Consider the following 21,747-nt stretch of genomic DNA (forward strand, 5'->3'; position numbering starts at 1 on the left):
CTCTTTCTCAACACAAGTATGCCCTTGATATTCTCACATCCTCTGGTATGTCTGATTGTAAGCCCATTAACACGCCCAGCGTTTTGCATGCAAAGTTGAACGTTTCAGATGGCAGTCCTGCATATCATGTTCCAACCCTTTACCGCAATATTGTTGGGAAACTTCAATATTTGACATTCACTCGGCCCGACATTGTATATGCTGTCAATCAAGTTTCCCAGTTTATGCATGCTCCCACAGACACTCATATGGAAGCTGTCAAGCGTATCTTACGTTATCTCAAGGGGACTATTGGCGATGGACTTACTTATAAACGCATGTCTCCTACTGTGGATGGTCATATTATCTCTACTTACACTGATGTTGATTGGGGAAGCGATCTTGATGAACGTCGATCTGTTTCTGGCTATTGTGTCTTTCTCAATTCTAATCTTGTCTGTTGGAGTAGTCGCAGACAACGCGCCATTGCAAAATCCAGCACAGAAGCTGAATATAGGGTCATGGCTGGTGGCACTGCCGATGCTACTTGGCTTTGTCACCTCCTTGGGGAATTATCTCTTCCTATTGCTCAATCTTCCATGCTGGTTGACAATCAAAGTGCCATTAAAATTTCATTCAATCCCATACTTCACAGTCGTACCAAGCACATTGAGATTGATCAACATTTCATTCATCAGAAAATAGAAGATGAGGAAATCTCCCCTGCATATATACATACTTCTGAACAAGTTGCTGATCTTTTCACCAAAGGACTCACTGGATCACAGTTTTGGCATTTGAAGAACAAGTTGGGCATGATGAAAACTCATGCACAACTTGAGGGGGGATGTTAGAATTGTATTTGTATCGGATATGGATCCGATATTGGATCCATATCCGAGCGTATGCTTTCCCCATGCTTGGGCGGTGGCATACTTGTAATCCTGTATATTTTTCATGTATTTTGTTCAGTAGTGTTAGATCCTATATATATCTTATTAAGAGAGGGTCACGATACTTTTAACGTGCCCTACTTTCCATTTGGCATCCTCCTCTTCTCCCCCTCTCCTCTCTTCTCTTTATTTTGTATTTTCAGATTGAAGGCTATTCTCCAAAGCTTGAAGGCGCACTATCTTGAAGCCCTATTCAGATTCTTTCATCTTGAAGCCCTATTCAGATTCTTTCAGAGCCTATGAATGAGTGGGGTTCTCTTGAAGGACCCATCCTTCATTTATCAATCTAGTGTCGCATGTCGATACTAAGATAAATTTTGGATGCAAGATTGATAGTGTTGTGCCTTGTGTGAATGACTTAATGTGGCATTATGGCTTTTAAGGATGAATTGTGCCAAATGAGCACTCCTATAATCTTTGGATCGTTATGAAGTTGCGTGTTGGGTGTTCCTTTTGAGAAGCCTACGCACCTCCCTTTTTGGTGTAGCGTACTTTTAGTCATGCACGACGTGTTAAGTACTTTGTTGATCGGACGAGAGATCTGAGACGACCTTGTAACATAAAATATGCAAAATATTGTTGAAATGAATTCAAGACTTATCTTGCCAAATTGTGTTGGGTTATTTCTTTTGCAGATAATATCTGTTGGGGTTTCTTTGGTGAAATCATATCCCTTTCATCGTAGTCGTACTTTTGACAAGTACGTCTGTACTTTTTGACAAGTACGTCTTCTTACGTTGCGATGATTGGATGAGTAGGTTGTGGCAACCTTGATGAGTGCAAATAACAAAATGCTGAGATCACATAAATAAGTGATGATTTCCGCCTTCACCGGCAAGATACTCGAGTTGGGTCGAAAGACCAGAGTATGTAGAATGGGTCTTCAGTTAACTACCCCTGATGTACTCATTCGAACCGCTGACTCCTGTCAGGAGAGAGGACGGGAAGGTTCAAAAATTTTGATGGACAAGCCATTAATGACAGTTACGAGCAAAAGACTCGGCTTCCCCAGTCATCGGAGTTAGGGGAAGGGGACTACTATAATTATCCTATGTGGTAGCTCTTCATATTTGGGATGCATCCATTGTTTATGCTGCTTTGGGGATTTCTCTCTTGGTCGTTGACCGTCCACTTAGGTGCGGACTCAGTCAGCTATTCGGGTTATCATAAAATACATAGCATAATAAACCCCCGGATCAGTCTAGGTTGTTTCTAGAGTTGTGCCTTATGCGTACCCACTTGGTCAGTTAATATCGGAACATAATTTAAATCCGATCACACAATTTGTTGAGTTATACCCGTATGGAAGCTATAGCATGCAACGGGTTTGAATTACTAAAACTGTTTTAGTAAACTTCTTCTTGGTTTCAACAAACAAATTCTAAATCATTGAAATTGCATTTTAAAACCCTTTGATTTCAATAGTTGTGCGAAATTCGGTAAAGAAAAGTTTACGCTGTAATGCGCTCAAGGTCCATCGACTTGTTTTAAAAATATCATTTTCCGCTGAAGTACTATTTAGACTCTGATAATTGTATGATTTCAAAGCTTTCTAAACTATTCTAAAAGTTACAAGTCCTGGATTTTTGGGGCGTTACATTACTGCATTTGGATCCTGAACATCGGAGAGGTAAAAAGGGTAGGGATCCAATTAAAATTTACTTGGATCCATTATAAGTCACTTGGAATCCATGATAGTGTAATTTGGATCCATGAATAATTTGCTGGGATCCATGGGTCCAAATCCTAATATGAAGAAAATTTTGGATCCTTAGATCTAGATTTCTTAAAGGGCTTTATGAGCATAATGGATCTTGGATCTATAATAAATGAGTAAATATCCACAATAATGAACTTAGACCTAAAGTAATTTAATATGGTTCTATATTCAAAAAATTTAAATATCTATACTTGAAAAGAAAATATGAAGCCGCGAATGGATCCGGGACAAGTTCCAAAAGGAGGACCCAAACAATAAGTAGGTCACGGGTTCGTTCGAACCAAACCCGCACATGTTGGTGCATTAAAATAAAAGCACAAAAAAAAACTTTTATAAAGAACCCGCAAACCCTAAGTAGGGTTTGCGATTTCTGGTAAAAGAATGAAAGGGGTGAAGGTGGGGCGGCTGCGCGAAAATTCCTTTCACGCAGCAGCCGACCACGACCCTCCCCCCCTCTCTCCGCGGTTTCAGTAACTGTCGCCCCCCATCCCCTCTCTATTTAACAGACCCCCTGTCTCTCTCACTCGTTATCTCCCTTCTTTCCTCCCTCTCCCTTTCAGTGTTCTCTCATTCTCTCACTGCTGCATGTCAAGGGCAGAAGGTACGCACGGCGGCAAGGGAACTCGGCAATAGGTGGAACAGCTTCGAAAATAAGGTAGGGTTCTATGAATTTGTCGAATGCTTTGTTCAAGGATGCAATGATACATTGCAATCCCTTTTTCTTCATGTTGCTTATGAATTAGGGATCGAATAGTGGTTCCCTTTTTGCCACTGTGCATTTGTATGCAACCAGCACATACTCTAATGTCTTTGCATCACCTGTATTAGATGCATCATGATTGTTATTCGAATAACTATTGAAGATTAGGGCTTTGTTGGCTAAATGACGATTCAGATTCCTCTTGCTATTTTATTAATCCAGCATGTCTTTCTTTTAAATGATTAAACCCTAACATTAAATTTTTTTTATTAAAGGTGTTTCCTAATGTTTTTACTTTAGGGATGTTGACTGGTGCTCATTGATTTGTTAACCTTCGATCTTCTGTGTCTGCATTGCTCTGTTTTGAGTAAATCATTTGTTTTGAGCTCAGTAGGAAATATTTTTTTTAGTGTTTGTGTTTTGGAATGCAAGATATAGCAGCACAGCTCGTCGGCGGTGGTCTGAGATTGCGCAAATGCAAAATCTCGCCCCTGAAGTTTGCTATACACCGAACCATGAGGTTTACATGCACTAAGTTTTGAAAATCCATTTTAATCCTGTGTTATCTTGTTTTGGGTTTAATGGATTCTGTGAAAGACAAGAATAAGACGATCCTAGCTATGCTGAACCACGGAGGTGCTTAACTGGAAATTTTTCCAGAAATCCAGTGTGACTAGTGATACGATCCCACTAGGAGGACCGCACCAACTGCGCGCACAGGCCCTAGCTGTGCGCTGAAAAAGGGTGGCGTGTGCAGGTGGCCACGCAGGAGACAGTGGCGTGGGTAGGAGGCCATGGGGGTTTTGGCAGGGGGTCGCCTTCAGCAGCCCCTGCGGTAGGTGTGCCGCAGGGGCCTTTTGTGGCAAGAAAGGCGCCCAATCCTGAGCGTCTGAGTACCAACCCCTGCACACTGTGTAGGGGACCAATTTGACTCAGAGAGCCGTTGGGGGCTCTCCCTTTTTGTTTTGGGCGCCCCAGCCATGGGAGCCCATTTTGTAAAGGCTTATAAGCATTCCCTGTTGGATGTAATTTTGGCTATGGAATATTGGAACTGATGCACATTAGTGTTGCCCTTTCTCTTCCTCATTCCCTCACGCTCCGGCAGGCGCAAGCTCGGAGCCGGACTCACGCAGTGAGTAGCTGAAGGGCGTGGCTCTTCCTTCAGCCGGTCGGAGGTCGCGTGGCTCTCGACCCCGGATTTTGTGGACTCGCGCAGCGAGTAACCAAGGGACGTGGTCCTGCCCTTGGCCGGTCGTGGTCGCGTGGAACGCGATCTCGGATCAGTCTTCTTCAGCTTAGACAATAGCAGGTCACGGCGTCGGACAGTTGCCTGTCTACGCAGCTTCCCCCACGACATCGCAAGTGCCGCGACAGTCTCAGCAGCGCAGCGCTCCACCTCACCACTCACAAGACCCTCGCGCGTGTGCGGAGTGGTACGCCGCGCGAAGGAGCTTCTTTTGGCGCAGGCCCTCGCCATGCCTCCTCTCCCACCTACAGCGCCCTTTGCGCGCTCCTCACGTGGAATCCCCCCTCACGCTCATCACGCAGGCACTCCCGCCGCGTGCGGCTTCCCTCATTACTACGCGTGCCCACGATGCGCGTCACACCTCGCGCGCAGGCCTTCCGCCGCACACCCCCTTCCTCTGCACCCCGCGCGCATCACTGTGTGTGACATATCGGGCTCGAGCTTCATGACGCACACTGAGCCCCCCATCGTCACCGCACGCGCCTTCCGCGCGTCTGAAGGATCCCCGGCAAAGAACCTCTCCAGCACCGTGTGCGGCACACAGTGCGCGTTGCAGGCCACTCTGCAGAGAAACCCCCCCCCCCTTCCGGGTGTCGCCGCCCCCGCCGAGCATGACCCCGCGCACCTCCCAGCTCGCAGCAGTGCACCCCACTGTGCAACCATTGCGTGTAGAGGTTTTCCCCCAATGCCCAAGGGTCGACGTTCTGAGGCACGCCCCCTTCAGCAGTGTATCAGCTGCGCCCCACACCGAGAAACTTGAGAATGAAAATTTTCAGGATCCCGAACAGTGGGAGTTATCAAGTTGGTATCAGAGCGAACAACTGATGGACATCCCCGAGTCTTGCCACGATCGTGAGCGTCAAGATGATTCCTATCGCCACAGCATGCAAGCTCGAGCAGTGGCCGAGCAAACCCAGATAGATATGGCAAGGGACCGTCAGGAAATGGAAGAGCACCTCAGGCTTCTTCAGTGCACTATTGCGGCCTTGACCGAGCGCATGGATGCGATGGGCGCCTCCATGCGAGCCGAACAGGGCGTGGGTGGTCTCAGCACCAACCCGCAGCACACCAATGGCGCAGCAGGCATGGGCGCAGCAGGCCTGGGTGGGGCAGGCCTAGGTGGGGCAGGCCATGGCGCAGCAGGCCTAGGCACAGCAGGCCCAGGTGCGGCCGACCAAATCAGTATGGACGAGGCAGCAGGCTCTTACCTTGGTGAACCACCAAGGCACGCGGCTGCAGGGAACTTTTACGGCTATGAACCAAGGCTTAGCCGCAAGGTGAGATTCGAGATACCCCCTTTCTCAAGAGAAAATGTGCGTGAGTGGTTGTACAAAACAAACCATTTCTTCACCTGCCACGGCATATCACATGATGCCAAAGTGGATGAGGTTGTAGCCCGCCTCGAGGGCAGTGCCCTTAGATGGTACCAATGAGTGGTTATGGTGCGAGGCAAGCCTACGTGGGATCAATTTGTGACGAGGGTGATGGAGCGTTTCGGACCTATAACCCTAGTCAACTACCACGTAGATCTGAAAAACTTAAGACAAAAAGGCAGCCTTGAAAACTACCAAAAAGAGTTCGAGGAGCTTTGCATGTTACTCTCGCACGTAGACCAAGAGATCATGTTGAGCTCATACACGGGCGGGTTACGTGAGCTGCGAATCGAAGTTTTGGCGGCCAATGTAAGATCCCCCGAGTAGGCTTACAAAGTTGCCCGCTTGGACGATGAAAAAGAGAAAAGATTATGGGCTGCCAAAAAGCTGCACCGCCTAGCCGACACGCATGCAAAGGGGAATCAAGCAAACCGAACCCGTGATTTGCCAAGGGCACCTCACCCTCCACGCCAAAGGTAGAATTCATTACACGCACCCAAAGGGAAGACCGAATCAAGAAAGGTCTTTGTTTTAACTATAATGAAAAATGGTCCAAAGACCACCAATGCAAAAAATTACATGTGTACCATGTGAGAGACGAGAGCGGGGACGAAGCAGGTAGCTTCGCTGACTCGGAAGAGGGGGAGGCAAATGAAAATGAGGATTCCACGCATGGAATTTCCTACCATGCTCTCTCGAGAGCGCCAAGTCCCCAATCCATGAGGATACGGGGGAGGGTTGGCACACATGAATTGGATGTCTCGATAGACACCGGAAGCACTCACAACTTCCTTCGTGAGAGCCTGGTGCTAGCCTTGGGGTGCAAATTCAAATAACACCCCGCGTTCGACGTCATGGTGGGGGACGGCTCTCACCTCAAATGTAGAGAAGTATGCAACGATGTCCTCCTACGGCTCCAAGAGAGTGGATTTGAGGTAGATCTTTACGTAATTCCCATGAAAGGAGCGGATGTTGTCCTAGGGATGCAATGGTTGAAGGGCCTAGGGCAGGTTGTGTGGACTTCTCCTCCATAGAGATGAAGTTTCAAAATGAGGGAAAGGAGGTCAGGCTTGCGGGGGTCAAGGCCCCCACGGCCACCGCTATCGAATCCACCGCAGCACTTAAACTATTGCGGGGTAGCCACACTGCGTACCTTCTCACGGCCCAAGCCGTGAACCCTCGTCAAGAGAAAACCTCCCAAGCGATCTCACCAGAGTTAGCTCAAGTGCTAGAAGAATTCACATATGTGTTTAATGAACCATGCGGTCTACCCCCCACTAGGTCCCAAGATCATCGTATTCCTCCAAAAATGGGGAGCGAATCTGTATCAGTGAGACCTTACCGGTATGCCCATTCCCAAAAGGGGGAAATAGAAAGACTTGTGCAGGAAATGGTCGACCAAAGGATCATCCGGCCTAGCACAAGCCCCTACTCCTCCCCGGTTCTATTAGTGAAAAAGAAGGATGGGGGATGGCAATTTTGCGTGGACTATCGAGCCTTGAATGACACCACCATAAAGGATAAATTTTCTATTCCCGTCATTGAGGAGTTACTCGATGAGCTCCATGGCACTAGGTACTTCACGAAGTTGGACTTAAGGTCCGGCTATCATCAAGTGCGCATGAGCGAAGAAGACGTCCCTAAGACTGCGTTTCGCACCCATGAAGGGCACTACGAATTCTTGGTTATGCCATTTGGGCTAACCAACGCCCCCGCCACATTCCAAGGCATCATGAATGATATTTTTCGGGGCTCATTGCAGAAATATGTGCTTGTGTTCTTCAATGACATACTAGTCTATAGTAAGTCAGGGGGAGAACACTTGAGACACGTAAGAGAGGTGTTGGACACATTGAGGAGCAACCGTTTACATGCAAAAATGTCCAAATGCCTTTTTGGCCAGCGCGAAGTTAGCTCCTTGGGTCACATTGTACATTGGCCCCTACCCCATACCATTCGGGGACTCCGCGGCTTCCTTGGCCTCACCGGCTATTATAGGCGGTTTGTGAGAGGCTACGGGCACCTGGCCCAACCGCTCACCAGCCTCCTCAAGAAGGATAGTTTCCAATGGGTGAGCAAAAGCACGGAAGCTTTCGAGAAATTAAAGGTGGCCATGACACAAGCCCCGGTCCTAGCAATCCCCGACTTTTCTAAACAATTCGTGGTGGAAACAGATGCATGCAATTCCGAAGTGGGAGATGTCCTAACCCAAGAAGGTCATCCAATAGCATTCATGAGTGAATCCATGCCCAATCGCAGCAAGGCGCTCTCTACTTACGATAAGGAGATGCTAGCCATTGTGCTAGCCATCGATAAGTGGAGACCCTACCTCTTTGGAAGAAAATTTCTTGTGTGTACAGACCATCGAAGCTTGAAATTCCTATTAGGGCAAAGAATCACCACCCCGAACCAACAAAAATGGATAGCTAAGGTCTTGGGGTATGACTTTGATATTGAGTACAAGAAGGGGCTCGAAAATAAGGCGGTGGATGCCCTTTCAAGAAAATTTGAGGACTCACATACATTGCACACACTCACCACTTTTATGCATGACGTAAGAAGCAAAATATGTAAGTCTCAAGAGGAAGATAGTGAAACACAACAAAAAAATCAGGAGATCCGAGAGGACCCCCAAGCTCACCCCCACTTCCAAGAAAAGGGGGGCATTCTTTACCACAAGGGAAGGATCTACTCTCGAGTGGTGATGAACTCAACAAAGATCTCATTAAGAAGTGTCACAACACTCTCCAAGCGGGACAGGGGGTGTTTCTAAAACATATCAAAAGCTCAAAAAACTATTTTCTTGGAAAGGGATGAAAAAAGATGTTAAAATCTACGTGAAAGAGTGTCCTACGCGCCAAGCCAACAAGTATGAGAGGATCAAACCTCCCGGACTGCTTCAACCCCTGCCTATTCCGGAAGGGGCATGGCAAGATATTTCAATGGATTTCATTGAGAATCTACCACATTCCGGAAAGGAGTCCATCTTTGTCATAGTGGACCGATTCACCAAATACGCCCACTTTGTGGCCCTCCCAAAAGACTATACTACTCATAAGGTGTTGGACGCATTTTCAGAGAACGTGGTGAAATTGCATGGACTGTCAAAAGTATTGTGAGCGATCAAGACTCACTCTTTTTAAATCAATTATGGGAAGAATATTTTCAACGAAATGGAACTCAGCTCCGATTTAGCACTTCCAATCATCCCCAAACGGATGGGCAAACGGAAGTGGTAAACCGGATTCTTGCTTCTTACTTATGAAGTTTTACTAGTGATCGACCCGCCCAATGGGCCGCCTATCTCCTTTGGGCAGAATATGCGTACAATACGAACTTTCAATCCTCCATCGGTGTCACCCCGTTCGAAGCTTTGTATGGGTACCCCCCCCCCCGCCTTCCATCATCTCATATGAACATGGGAGTGCCCATTTTTTGGATGTGGATCGAGAACTACGAACCCGTGATGAAGTAAGAGTCATCCTCAAAGCCAACATCGCACAAGCCCAACAACGAATGAAGTGAGTCTATGACAAAGGACGGTTAGATCGAAACTTCGAAGAAGGCGATTGGGTGTGGCTTAAACGAGCTCAACGAGGGCAAAGATCACTCTTCGGACAATCCTACACCAAGCTACTTCCAAGATACTATGGGCCGTTTCGGATTGAGAAAAAAGTTGGCAAGGTGGCCTATCTTCTTGATTTACCCCAAGAGGTTAAGATCCACCCTGTGTTCCACGTTTCAAGGCTCAAACCATTCTATGGGATGCCACTGGCAACAATTGAAATCCCTCAAGATGATGACGCCCCCCTTCGCACAAAGATCTTAAAGACTAAGAGATTAAGACGTGGAAGCGGGTGCTTGGTAAAGAAGCACCTAGTGGAATGGGACAGCGGAGGTACAAAGACTGCTAGTTGGAAGTGGGAGAGCGAACTTCGAAGGGACTACCCGGGGTTCTTCGTATGAGGGCAAGTAAGTCGAAAGCATGGTGGGACTTGATACGATCCCACTAGGAGGACCGCACCAACTGCGCGCACAGGCCCTAGCTGTGCATTGAAGAAGGGTGGCGTGTGCAAGTAGCCACGCAGGAGACAATGGCGTGGGCAGGAGGACATGGGGGTTTTTGCAAGGGGTCGCTTTCAGCAGCCCCTGCGGTAGGTGCACCGCAGGGGCCCTTTTGTGGCAAGAAAGGCGCCCAATCCTAAGCGTCTGAGTACCGAGCCCTGCACACTGTGCAGGGGACCAGTTTGACTCAGAGAGCCGTTGGGGGCTCTCCCTTTTTGTTTTGGGCACCCTAGCCATGGGAGCCCATTTTGTAAAGGCTTATAAGCCTTCCCTGTTGGATGCAATTTTGGCTATGGAATATTGGAACTGATGCACATTAGTGTTGCCCTTTCTCTTCCTCATTCCCTCACGCTCCAGCAGGCGCAAGCTCGGAGCCGGACTCACGCAGTGAGTAGCTGAAGGGCGTGGCTCTTCCTTCAGCCGGCCAGAGGTCGCGTGGCTCTCGGCCCTGGATTTTGTGGACTCACGCAACGAGTAACCAAGGGATGTGGTCCTTCCCTTGGCGGGTCGTGATCGCATGGAACGTGATCTCAGATCAGTCTTCTTCAGCTTAGACAGTAGCAGGTCACGGCGTCAGACGCCTTCCTGTCTCTGCAGCTTCCCCCATGACATCGCAAGTGCCGCGACAGTCTCAGCAGCGCGACGCTCCACCTCACCACCCACAAGACCCTCGCGCGTGTACGGAGTGGTACGCCGCGTGGAGGAGCTTGTTTTGGCGCAGGCCCTCGCCACGCCTCGTCTCCCACCTACAGCGCCCTCCGCGCGCTCCTCACGTGGAATCCCCCCTCGCGCTCATCACGCAGGTGCTCCCCCCGCGTGCGGCTTCCCTCAATACCACGCATGCCCACGGCGCGCGTCACACCTCGCGCGCAGGCCTCCCGCCACACACCCTCTTCCTCTGCACCCCGCGTGCATCAGCGCGCGTGACATCTCGGGCTCGGGCTTCACGACGCACACCGAGCCCCCCATCGCCACCGCACGCGCCTTTCGCGTGTCTGAAGGATTCCCGACAAAGAACCTCTCCAGCACCGTGTGCGGCACACAGTGCGCGTTGCAGGCCACTCTGCATAGAAAACCCCCCCTTCCACGTGCCGCCGCCCCCACCGAGCAGGACCCCGCGCACCTCCCAGCTCGCAGCAGTGCGCCCCACCGTGCAACCATTGCGCGCAGAGGTTTTCCCCCAGTGCCCAGGGGTCAGCGTTCTGAGGCGCGCCCCCTTCAGCAGTTGCGGCAGTTCGGTTTCGAACTGGTGCACCCCAGCGTATCAGCTGCACCCCACACCGAGAGACTTGAGAACGAAAATTTTCAGGATCCCGAACAGTGGGAGTTATCACTAGCCCTACCAATGAATACCATTTAGTGATAACTAAAGTATGGGGTAAACTGCAGATTTTACTCGTTGTAAATGAATGAAAACTGCAGACACCATGAGTTAATGTTGTAAATTCTTAAATTCCTGTTAATGAATGTAAAACAGCATGTTCTGAAACTTTGATACTCAGACTATGGCATTGGTTTCCCTGCCTAAAGTAGCACAGGTTCTGAATATTTTTAGCACTCAGATTAGATGAACATCATGCGTTAAGTGTGTTCTGATTTATTTCCCCGTTAAAATATCGTGCATTTTGATGCCCAAGTTATGACATGATCGGACTACGATTCCATGGTTACACTATCACATGTTTTGAAATAATTAACACTCAGATCATAGCCTACGCAAAGAAATTTTGGGTTTTTGGCACGTATCAGTGTATAAGCATGTACAGGATATACATAGGTTATTTCAATGTTACTGAGTATATGTTGATAACTCTACTTGTTATTATATACATAGCTGAGTTCTGAATTTTTGGTAACACATGTCAGCATGCTTGTATTCTCCGCATCTTTCTACATACTTAGACTCGATCTGCAATTGGTTCTAAAATATTGACCGTGCTTGCGATGTTTCTACTTGTTAAGTTGCATTTTTTTTTATGTTCACATGCCTATTAACCGTATATCTTCTGAAATTTTGTTGAACCACCAAACATAGCTTAAATTCTGTTATAATTTGAAAGTGTATCGATAACGTTAGGAATTCTGTCATAAAGGTATTGAAGATGAATTCAGAGGTGGTATAATTACTACTCATATAAAGTGTTAGGCCCAGGATTGGGTAATACTAATATGTTGACCGACGAAATTACTATTAGCATGAAACTTTATAATTACTCGTTCGTGATTTAATTGGAAGAGTTACTTGAATTTATAAAATGCAGAACTTATGTCCGAGCCTGCAGGTTGGATGTTGTTGGCCCCTGGTAGGCCAAGCAGGGGATTCGAAAGTCCCGATTGGGGGCCCTGAGCTTATACAATTAATTGTTAAAGTGTATTCAATTTTGTCATTATATATATATATATATATTATTTATTTTTCTCTTTATTACCCAAAAAGGGTATTTTTGTAATCTCATATTTTACGCATATTCCATTTGGAATATGATTGTACTTATTTTTTATTCTTTTATTTTTTCTTTTTCTTTTCTTTTCTGGTTTCTTTTTCTTTTTCGTGGTTTGGGCCACCTAGGTAGGCTCCCCAAAGAGTCGTTGGAGAGCCTCCAACGGTCACAAATGTGACCGTTGGGGGCTCCCAACGACTCCTTTGGGAGCCCCCTAGGTGACTCCTTGAGTTGTGTATAAATAAGGGTCTTCCCCTTGTATTTTGTAAGGCTTGGGAGTCTCTAGCTTCTCTCCTTTTATTCAATATATTCATTTTACATGCATGTTTGCATTATTTTACGCCTTTTGCGTATTTGTTCAAGTGTTCTTTGAGTGGCTTTGTGCACATCTTTTGTGAAGTATTAGTGCTTGTATGTGTATTGTCTCTTCGTAGACATTTTTACATGGTACCAGAGCTTGGTCAAAGATTGAAGATCATGTGATTCTTTGTTTTTCGAGTGCCTCGAAAAATGTGTGTTTGACTTCTTGGAGATTGGAGTGAGGGCGTCTCTTCCTTCAATATTTTAGAAGTTTTCTACATCAAGACCCAAAATCTTATTGCGGTACGTGATTTTTTTCTCCCATCTCTTCTCTCTAATGGGCGAAAAAGACTCACTTCTCTCTTAGCTTCAAGTTGAATGGCTCAAACTATCATGTTTGGGTCGGTAACATGGAAGCTCACATAAAAGGTAAAGGTCTTTGGGGATACGTTCTTGGTTTTATACCAGAACCCGAACCAAAGATTACTTTGGTAGAGAACGATGAAATTAAAATTCTTGAAGGAAAAGAAAGAAGTAGAGCTCTTGAAGAATATTTCAAGAAACATGTGGAATGGGAAATGAAAAATTTCAAGATTCTTTCTTGAATTTTTTCATCGGTTGAAACTAAGATCAATGACAATATTATCAAGTTCAAGAAAGCATCGGAAGCTTGGCGTTATCTTGAGAAATTGTACACATTAAGAGACTTATCTCACAAGTACTATCTCCAAAAAAGGGCTTTGACCCTTCAACAAAATGAAATGTCCATAAGAGAATATTTTGCGAAATTGTCATCCATATGGGATGAACTCGCGATGCTTGAGCCTAAGTGGAGTGGAGAAGCAATTGAGCTTAGGTACAAACAATTGGAAGAGGATCATTCTTCAATTTTTTGAATGGTCTTAGACCCGAGTTCGAGCAAATTCGATTTTCTCTCCTCTCCTCTTTCGTTTCCCCCTCGCTTGAAGATGTCATTACTAAGCTAAGTGGGGAGGAGACTTGTATGAATTCTAGCAAAAATAATTTGAGTGTTCTTATAACTTCATCTAATGAAGAAAGTGATGTCGTTAATGTTGTTTCAAGACCGGGTAACAATGTACGAGCTTATAAGCCTCCTCACTTCAAAAATCAAAATCAAAGATCAAGTGGTCAAGGAGGAAAAAGGGACTACAACAAACTTGTGTGCCATTTTTGTAAGGAACCAGGGCACATCAAACCTGTTTGCCCTAAATGGAAGAAGATGATTGCCATGACCATCACTTCTCAAAAGGAAGAAAATGTGACTTCCTGGAGCTCTTTCTCTTCATCAAATCGTGGAAGCACTTCAACTGTTTCTTAAAGGAGTTGTTTCTGGGGCAGCTACATCTACCTCTTCTTGTCCTGGTAAGACCTCTTGGCTCTTAGATTCGGTTGCCTCCTTTCATATGTCCCCCAACATATATTCTTTATCCGATTTTCTAAAACATCCATCACCATCATTTGTTTCAACTGCAGAGGGCACTTCTCTAGAAATTAAAGGCACTGGAAATTTTGAAGAAAAGGGTTTTTTATTCCAAAAATCAGATTTATTCCAAAGCTAAATTTAAACTTGCTTTCTGTCTCTCAACTCTCGAACCATGGATGTGATGTAAAATTCTCATCTGATAAATGTTGGATACAGGATCGCTCGTCCGGGAAATTGATTGGGGAAGGCTCTAGAAAAGGAGATCTCTATTATGTGGACTTTCTTCAAATTTCAAAAGATTCTTTTTGTAATGTGATGCATCACAAAGACATTAATATATGGCACAAACGACTTGGTCACCCCAGTGTCACAAAAATTTTGTATCTTCCTTTTGCCAAACATTTATGTAAGGAAAATTTTGTTTGTAATGATTGCACACTTGAAAAAATGAGAAGTTTGTCATATTATCAAAGATCCATGTTTACTACAAAATCTTTTGAACTCATTCATTCGGATGTTCGGGGACCGGCACCTGTTATCTCAAAGGGAGGGTTCTCCTATTATGTGATATTTGTAGATGATTTCTCTAGATTTACCTGGATATATTTCCTCAAATATAAACATGAAGTTTTTACAACATTTAAGACTTATCATATGATGATTAAGAATCAATTCGATGCAAATCTAAAAATCTTTAGATCTGATTCTGGAGGAGAATATCTCTCAAATGATTTTAAAAGCTATCTTGAGAAATATGAGAATTCATTAAAAATCATATCCCAAAACGCCCCAACAAAATGGTTTGGCCGAAAGGAAACATAGGCACATTATTGAAACTACCAAAACTCTGCTCATTTCCCAAAATATCCCGAAAAGATTTTGGGCTGAAGCGGCTCTTGCATCTGTTTATCTAATTAACTGCCTTCCATTCAAAAATTTGGATAAAATCTTGCCATTTGAAATTTTGTATAAAAGGGATCCTGATTATAGCAGGTTAAGGGTTTTTGGGTGCAAATGCTTTATTATGATAGATAAAAATGATAAAATTTATCCTAAAGCCATTCCATGTGCCTTCTTTGGAAATTTTGAGACCCAAAAAGGATTTTGATGCTACGATGTCAAAAATGATAAATTGTATGTGTCTAGAAATGTAAGTTTTCTAGAAAATGTTAGTGGATTTGAAAATTCTGAATCTCACGAGGAAAATATGGATTATTCTTTTTTATTTGAACTTTTATCAAGAAATGATGACATTAGTGATGATGAATTCACACCAAGTGAAAATGACGTAGAAGAGAATAACCATCCTCCTCAGCCTTTCATCTTTCATGAGACTGATGATCGAACTTCTAGAGAACATGTTGTATGCAGACATAGAGACCAAAGCAGTTTTAAAAGTGCTATAGAAAAATATAGTGAGCCTAATGAGACAATAAGTTCTCAAAGAACTAAGAGAAATAGGAGACCTCCCTGTAGATTGATATCCTATGATTCCTTTTCTCCCAAACATAGAGTGTGCCTTAGCGCCATTCACTCATATGTTGAGCCCAAAATTTTTGAAGAAGCCCAAAAGATGAATAAATGGGTAGAAGCCATGGAAAATGAACTAAAGGCCCTTAGGAAAGCCAGAACATGGGAATTTCAGGATCTTCCTAAACGAAAGAAGAGTATAGGATGTAGGTGGGTTTTTAAAATCAAAATCAAGAGTGATGAGACTCTTGAGAGATATAAGGGGCGTCTAGTTGCTAAGGGATATAGTCAAGAATATGGGGTAGACTATGATGAAACGTTTACTCAAGTTGCTTGGATGGTTACCGTTAGATGTCTTATTACCATTGCTTCAATTAAAAAATAAAATATTTATCAAATGAACGTTAAAAATGCTTTTTTAAATGGGCATTGAAGTCGCTTTTTCTCATAGGGGATATTTTTTATCCCAAACTAAGCTTGCTTGTGAGATAATTAACAAGTCCAGCATTACTGATGATAAAATTTGTGAAACACCCGAGGTTGTGGGGTCTAAGATGAAAATAGATGATGGGGTTATTTTAGATAATCATACTCCTTATAGACAACTAGTTGGGTCATTGATGTATCTTAGCATCACTAGACCCGATATATCTCATACAGTACACATTGTCAGTCAATTCCAACACGCTCCTACGTCAGTGCACATGAGTGTTGTCCTCCGAATCATCAGATATATAAAAGGGACGGTAAATAAAATAGTATTTCTTTCATCATCCTCTGATTTAAATTTAATTGCATATACTGACTCTGATTGGGGAAGTGACCCTAATAACCGTCACTCCACCACTGGTTTCTGTATCTTTTTAGGTGAATCTTTGGTCTCTTGGAGGTGTAAAAAGCAACAGAAGGTCTCTTTGTCTTCCACCGAAACTGAGTATAGAGCCATGACCTCTACAACCATGGAAATAGTATGGATTCGATGTCTGCTAAAAGATATGGGAGTTCATATTCAAGAACCGACAAAGTTAGGTTGTGACAATAAGAGTGTGATATACATTGCCAAAAATCATACCTTCTATAAGCGTACGAAGCATATAGAGATGGACTGCCATTATGTTAGGGAAGAATATTTGAAGAAAATCATCGATCTTCCATATGTGACATAGGAATATCAACTAGCAAATTTCTTCACTAAGGCACTTTTCTCCACTCTGTTTCATTTTCTTTTGGGCAAACTTGCGGTTATCACACTGTAAGTTTGAGAGGGGTGTTAAAATGTATTCAATTTTGTCATATGTACATGTATATATATATATATGTATATATATAGAGATACATATACATATATATTATGTATATATATAGGCTCGCTTTACTATATGGTACGGAATGCTGGGCTGCCAAGAGACATCATATTCAAAAAATAAGTGTAGTTGAGATGTGTATGCTTAGATGGATGTGTGGAAATACAATAAAAGATAAGATTCGAAATGAGGAGATACGTAAGAAGGTAGGTGTTGCATCCATTGAAAATAAGATGAGAGAGAATCGTTTACGGTGGTTTGGACATATTCGGCGAAGGCCTAATGATGCTCCAGTTAGAAGGATGGAGAAATGGAAAAATATATTAGTTAAAAGAGATCGGGGTAGGCCTAAGAAGACTTGGATAGAGATGATAGGAAAGGATATGAATGCTTTGAACCTCGCCGAGGACATGGCATTGGATAGAAATGATTGGAGAAGGATTCATGTGGAAGACCCAGAATGATTTTCTTTTTTGGTTCATATCGCTAACCCCAATTGTTTTGGGATGAAGGTGTAGTTGTTGTTGTTGTTTGTTGTATATCTTTTTTTCTCTTTATTACCTGAAAAGGGTATTTTTGTAATCTCTTATTTTACACATATTCCATTTGGAATAATGATTGTATTTATTTTTTATTCTTTTATTTTTTATTTTTATTTTCTTGTTTCTTTTTCTTTTTCGTGGTTTGGGCCACCTAGGTAGGCTCCACAAAGAGTCGTTGGGGAGCCTCCAATGGTCACAAATGTGACCGTTGGGGGCTCCCAATGACTCCTTTGGGAGCCCCTAGGTGGCTCATTTAGTTGTGTATAAATAGGGGTCTTCCCCTTGTATTTTGTAAGACTTGAGAGTCTTAAGCTTCTCTCCTTTTATTCAATATATTCATTTTACATGCATGTGTGCATGTTTGCATTATTTTACGCCTTTTGCGTATTTGTTCAAGTGTTCTTTGAGTGCCTTTGTGCATATCTTTTGTGAAGTATTAGTGCTGTTATGCGTATTGTCTCTTCATAGACATTTTTACATTAATATCCAGGAAAATGCAAAGTCAATATTTTTGCCTGACTGGTTTAAAGGTATTGGGGCACTCGTGTTTGACGATTTAAAGGTAGAGCACTCTGAGTGGGTCTGCACAATTAAATGGATAAAGTTTGGTTAATATACCCTTTAAAGGTATGAATGGTTGGGGGCCTACTACTCCGGTAGTAGCAATCAACTTTTGAGGAACTCCAGTGTCTTTGAGCGACTGGGTTCGGTACAGGAAATACCCGGACACATCGAAAAATATAAATTAATAAGAACTCACTCAGATTCGGACTTACCTTAAAGAGGGTAAATGGTACACAACTTCGGGGACATGTGTTTCTTGCTTCGAGCAGCAATAGCTCGTTGGTCCCCAGTTTTCGGAGTTAGGGGACCCGAACTACCAAATTTTGTCTTAGGTTGTAGCGTCACGTTCTTCTGCAAAAGTTAGGCATGCATCCTATTTGTTAGTGGCCTTTGGGAGGTTTTCTCGGTTATTCAACTGCTCTCTTAGGATTTCAGTTTCAGTTAGAACGTTCGGGTTAATAAAACACCAGTGCATAATAAACCCCTGAATGTTCTCTTCTGTTACGGTTGTCTTGGTCCGCGTGTACCCGCAGGATAATTCAAGAGAAACATTAAATTGAGTATCTTGTGTATATCAGATAGACAAAAGATTATAAGCCTTTCACTTTTACATGTCATTAGTTGTTTACAACATGCGATTAGTTAATTAAGCATGAGATGAATTCTTTAAGCCTGTGATTATTGATTTGATCATGTTATTATTCATGTATGCTAGTTAGAGACTTATAATTGTGAGATGCATTAAATTAGATTCATGTTATTTATTTCCTTATGCCATGTTTAATATCATGCTTTAATGCCTATATTTAATCAACACATTGCATACTTGTTATATAGTATATCTGCAAAATCATAGTATTTCCTACGCAGACTGGTTGTAGTCCGACACAAATCATCTTATATTTTTCAGGAGAAGAGTAAAAGTCCATGAGCGGTTGCGGGATGATGTGTGGACCAAGATATATGATCTATTGTGTTTCCGGGATGTCAAAAGTTAATTTGGCTATTATTAATCAGTCATTCAGAAACTCTGATATTATATTTAAACTTTTATTAAAAATGAAATGAATGGTAATTGCTTTGAGGATTCCTGTGACGGGCCTGAAATGTTTAACCAGGTTGATTGAATATTTCCGCTGTTAGAAAAAAAAATCCTCAAAGATTTGGGTTAAATTTCGGGGCGTTACATTTTTTCTACCACCAATGCAGATTTCATCCTTTCTTATTTTCCTAAGAGTTCAAAACATAAAATGCCTTAGCACATGCACATATGCATGCATTCTTTACTTTACTTTTTGGTCTCTGACGTGAAATTAAGCATCAGCCTAGAAGATGCCGAATTGTCAATCAATGACTTGCACTTGAATCTACAATTGCATCCGTCTCCTGTTTACAAATTATCTTTAGTATGCCAAAAATGAAAAGCCAGTTTACATAACAAAACTGATGAGCCTGGACTTACAGGTTCCTTGCGTGAGTAAACAGATGGTGTGACCCCACCATCTTCTGTTGCAGGCTTCTCCAGCTGAATAAGAAGGCAAACAGATGCTGATGGAGAATCTAAGGAAAAAATACCATGTTGCTCGGATTGCATTGGACCCTAAATATGAACAAATAAATTAGTAATTTATACTGTCAGTTGCACTTGATAATGCAGCACAGAGAAAGGAATCCCAAATCGCAGAAAAATCAAATAGATAAACACAGCACATATGTTTGTCCAATATTAATTTGGATCATACATCCTGCATCTCTGTTGGCAGCACACGAAAATAAAAATCCTCCGACAGTTTCTCTCTCCGCTCTCTATTGTACAGGCAAATCGTACCATAGAAAGGCTCTGCAAGATGTAGAAAGTTTGAATAAGAGCATATACAGAGTCTCTGAATTTCCAATTTTCAACAGATGGAATGGACAATAAGAAAGTCACACAGATAATCTTCGCTACTATATTCTATCCGCATTGTACACTGTTCCTGTAAAGAAACTCTAAAAAAGTGGCTGAATCTGGTATGATATAAACAAAACAATATAATTTAAGCACCATAAAGGGTTCTCTATTTTATCAAGATGAGAAAAAAGTGGCACCTAGAAAGCTAGAAAAGAACAATAGTTAGTTACCTCAACTACCAGGCACCCTGTCAATGGAGATAAAATGACAAAATTTGTCCATGCCTGCCTACTGCACCCACAGTAATTTTTCCTTCTACAGGTCGGAAGGATTATTTCAACATATCTTTGCCCCTTATAAGTTCACAATGGGCTGACTCACTTTGACCATGAAATCCTCTTTTTTCTTAAAACTTATGTGGACGTCTCATCCCCTTGACACATAAGGTCATCATGTACAAACAATCTATTCATTTTTCACATGATATGATCTGATACTCGTCTTCTTATTTACATCTTTACATCACGTGAACATGAAAATGTATTTTAATTAATATACGATGGAACATTAACTGCAAACATGTTTTGTTTCTGGTATTTTCCTTCATTCTGCTTTATGTTCCATTTTAGCTTTTATTGTGTTAATAACATTAACATTTTTTGTCACATTCTGTTATTTTTTAAACTATTTTGTACAGATATATATATATATTATTTACTTATTTATTCATTTATATTTATATGTATATAACACATAAAAGATTTTTAGTTAATCAAATTAATAATCACTAAAATTAAAATGTTTTGATCCCATGCATCAGCCACCTGTTGATTGGATCATAAAATGGGTCCCTCAGGTCTGAAGTCCAGTTGACCTGTACCCAAGAGTACCGAATACCAGTAACCATGGTGTACCATATCAAAATGGTACAAGGGGCCTGATAGAAGTACCCATGTTAAATAGTCAACCAGGCTTGCTCAGCGCCTTCTTAGCATAGATCTGTATGCCAAAACACATAACCAAACAACAAAACCAGAGGGAAGAGAGGAAGAAAAAGGAAAAGGAGAAGCTCACCAACAAATTCAGTTTGAAAGGACAATGACAAAACCTTGACAGAGATTTTCAGTCCACTGAAAGAAAATGACATAGGTAAACTCAGACAACAAAACAAAAATAAATTAACTGGTTCTTAGGATGCAAAGAGGTGAACATATATCTCATAAAATTAGGCAATAAATGCTCCTGGCACCAAAAAAGAGTAGCCTCACCTGCTAAAAAATGTTGGAAGGGGTTCTGGAGTTCGTTGTCCAAAGATAACCAACCGTTCATTCTCCCAGTCAAAAACTGGCTCATAAGCAGGCAAGGGAGATGCACCAAAATGCTGCTGAAGTAATTTGATAACAAACCCAAAAGTTTTGGGTTATAACAATGGACAAAGAAGGCCAAAGTGTCATAGTGCACATTTATTGCTGACTCTCAACATAAAGTTGAGTGTTTATAGAGGCAGTGGAGCCATTTAAATTCTCAATATTGAAAATGTATCAAGAATATACAATAAAAGCAGGACAAGAAAAGTAACCCCACTCAAGATCATGCACAAGAAATGACTGATAATGGCTGACCTGCTGCGCACACACACGCATGTGTGTATGCCCACACGTACACAGACACACACAATGCGCCCCCCTCCACACACAGACGCCCACCCAACCAACCAACCACAGACGTTTGATAAAAATAAATTTGAATGACTAT

General features: G+C 42.9%; 1 protein-coding gene across 2 annotated transcripts in view; it reads right to left on the reverse strand.

Moving 5' to 3' along the window:
• LOC149817426 (guanine nucleotide exchange factor SPIKE 1-like) overlaps positions 1-21,747 on the reverse strand; it is a 224,570-nt gene that overhangs the window by 184,900 nt on the left and 17,923 nt on the right. Inside the window, exons 5-8 of one of the 2 annotated variants that reach the window (XM_089985904.1) lie at positions 21,261-21,373; positions 21,067-21,122; positions 19,844-19,941; positions 19,564-19,701 (exon numbers count right to left, since the gene is read on the reverse strand). In XM_089985904.1, coding sequence (XP_089842030.1) covers positions 19,564-19,701; positions 19,844-19,941; positions 21,067-21,122; positions 21,261-21,373 — 405 coding nt within the window. Of the gene's footprint in view, positions 1-19,563; positions 19,702-19,843; positions 19,942-21,066; positions 21,123-21,260; positions 21,377-21,747 lie in introns of both variants that reach the window. The other variant, XM_089985903.1, reaches the window with a different exon arrangement.

The sequence above is a fragment of the Nuphar pumila genome, chromosome 13, assembly GCF_984573655.1.
Source record: "Nuphar pumila chromosome 13, dmNupPumi1.hap1.1, whole genome shotgun sequence".
Taxonomy (NCBI): Eukaryota; Viridiplantae; Streptophyta; class Magnoliopsida; order Nymphaeales; family Nymphaeaceae; genus Nuphar; species Nuphar pumila.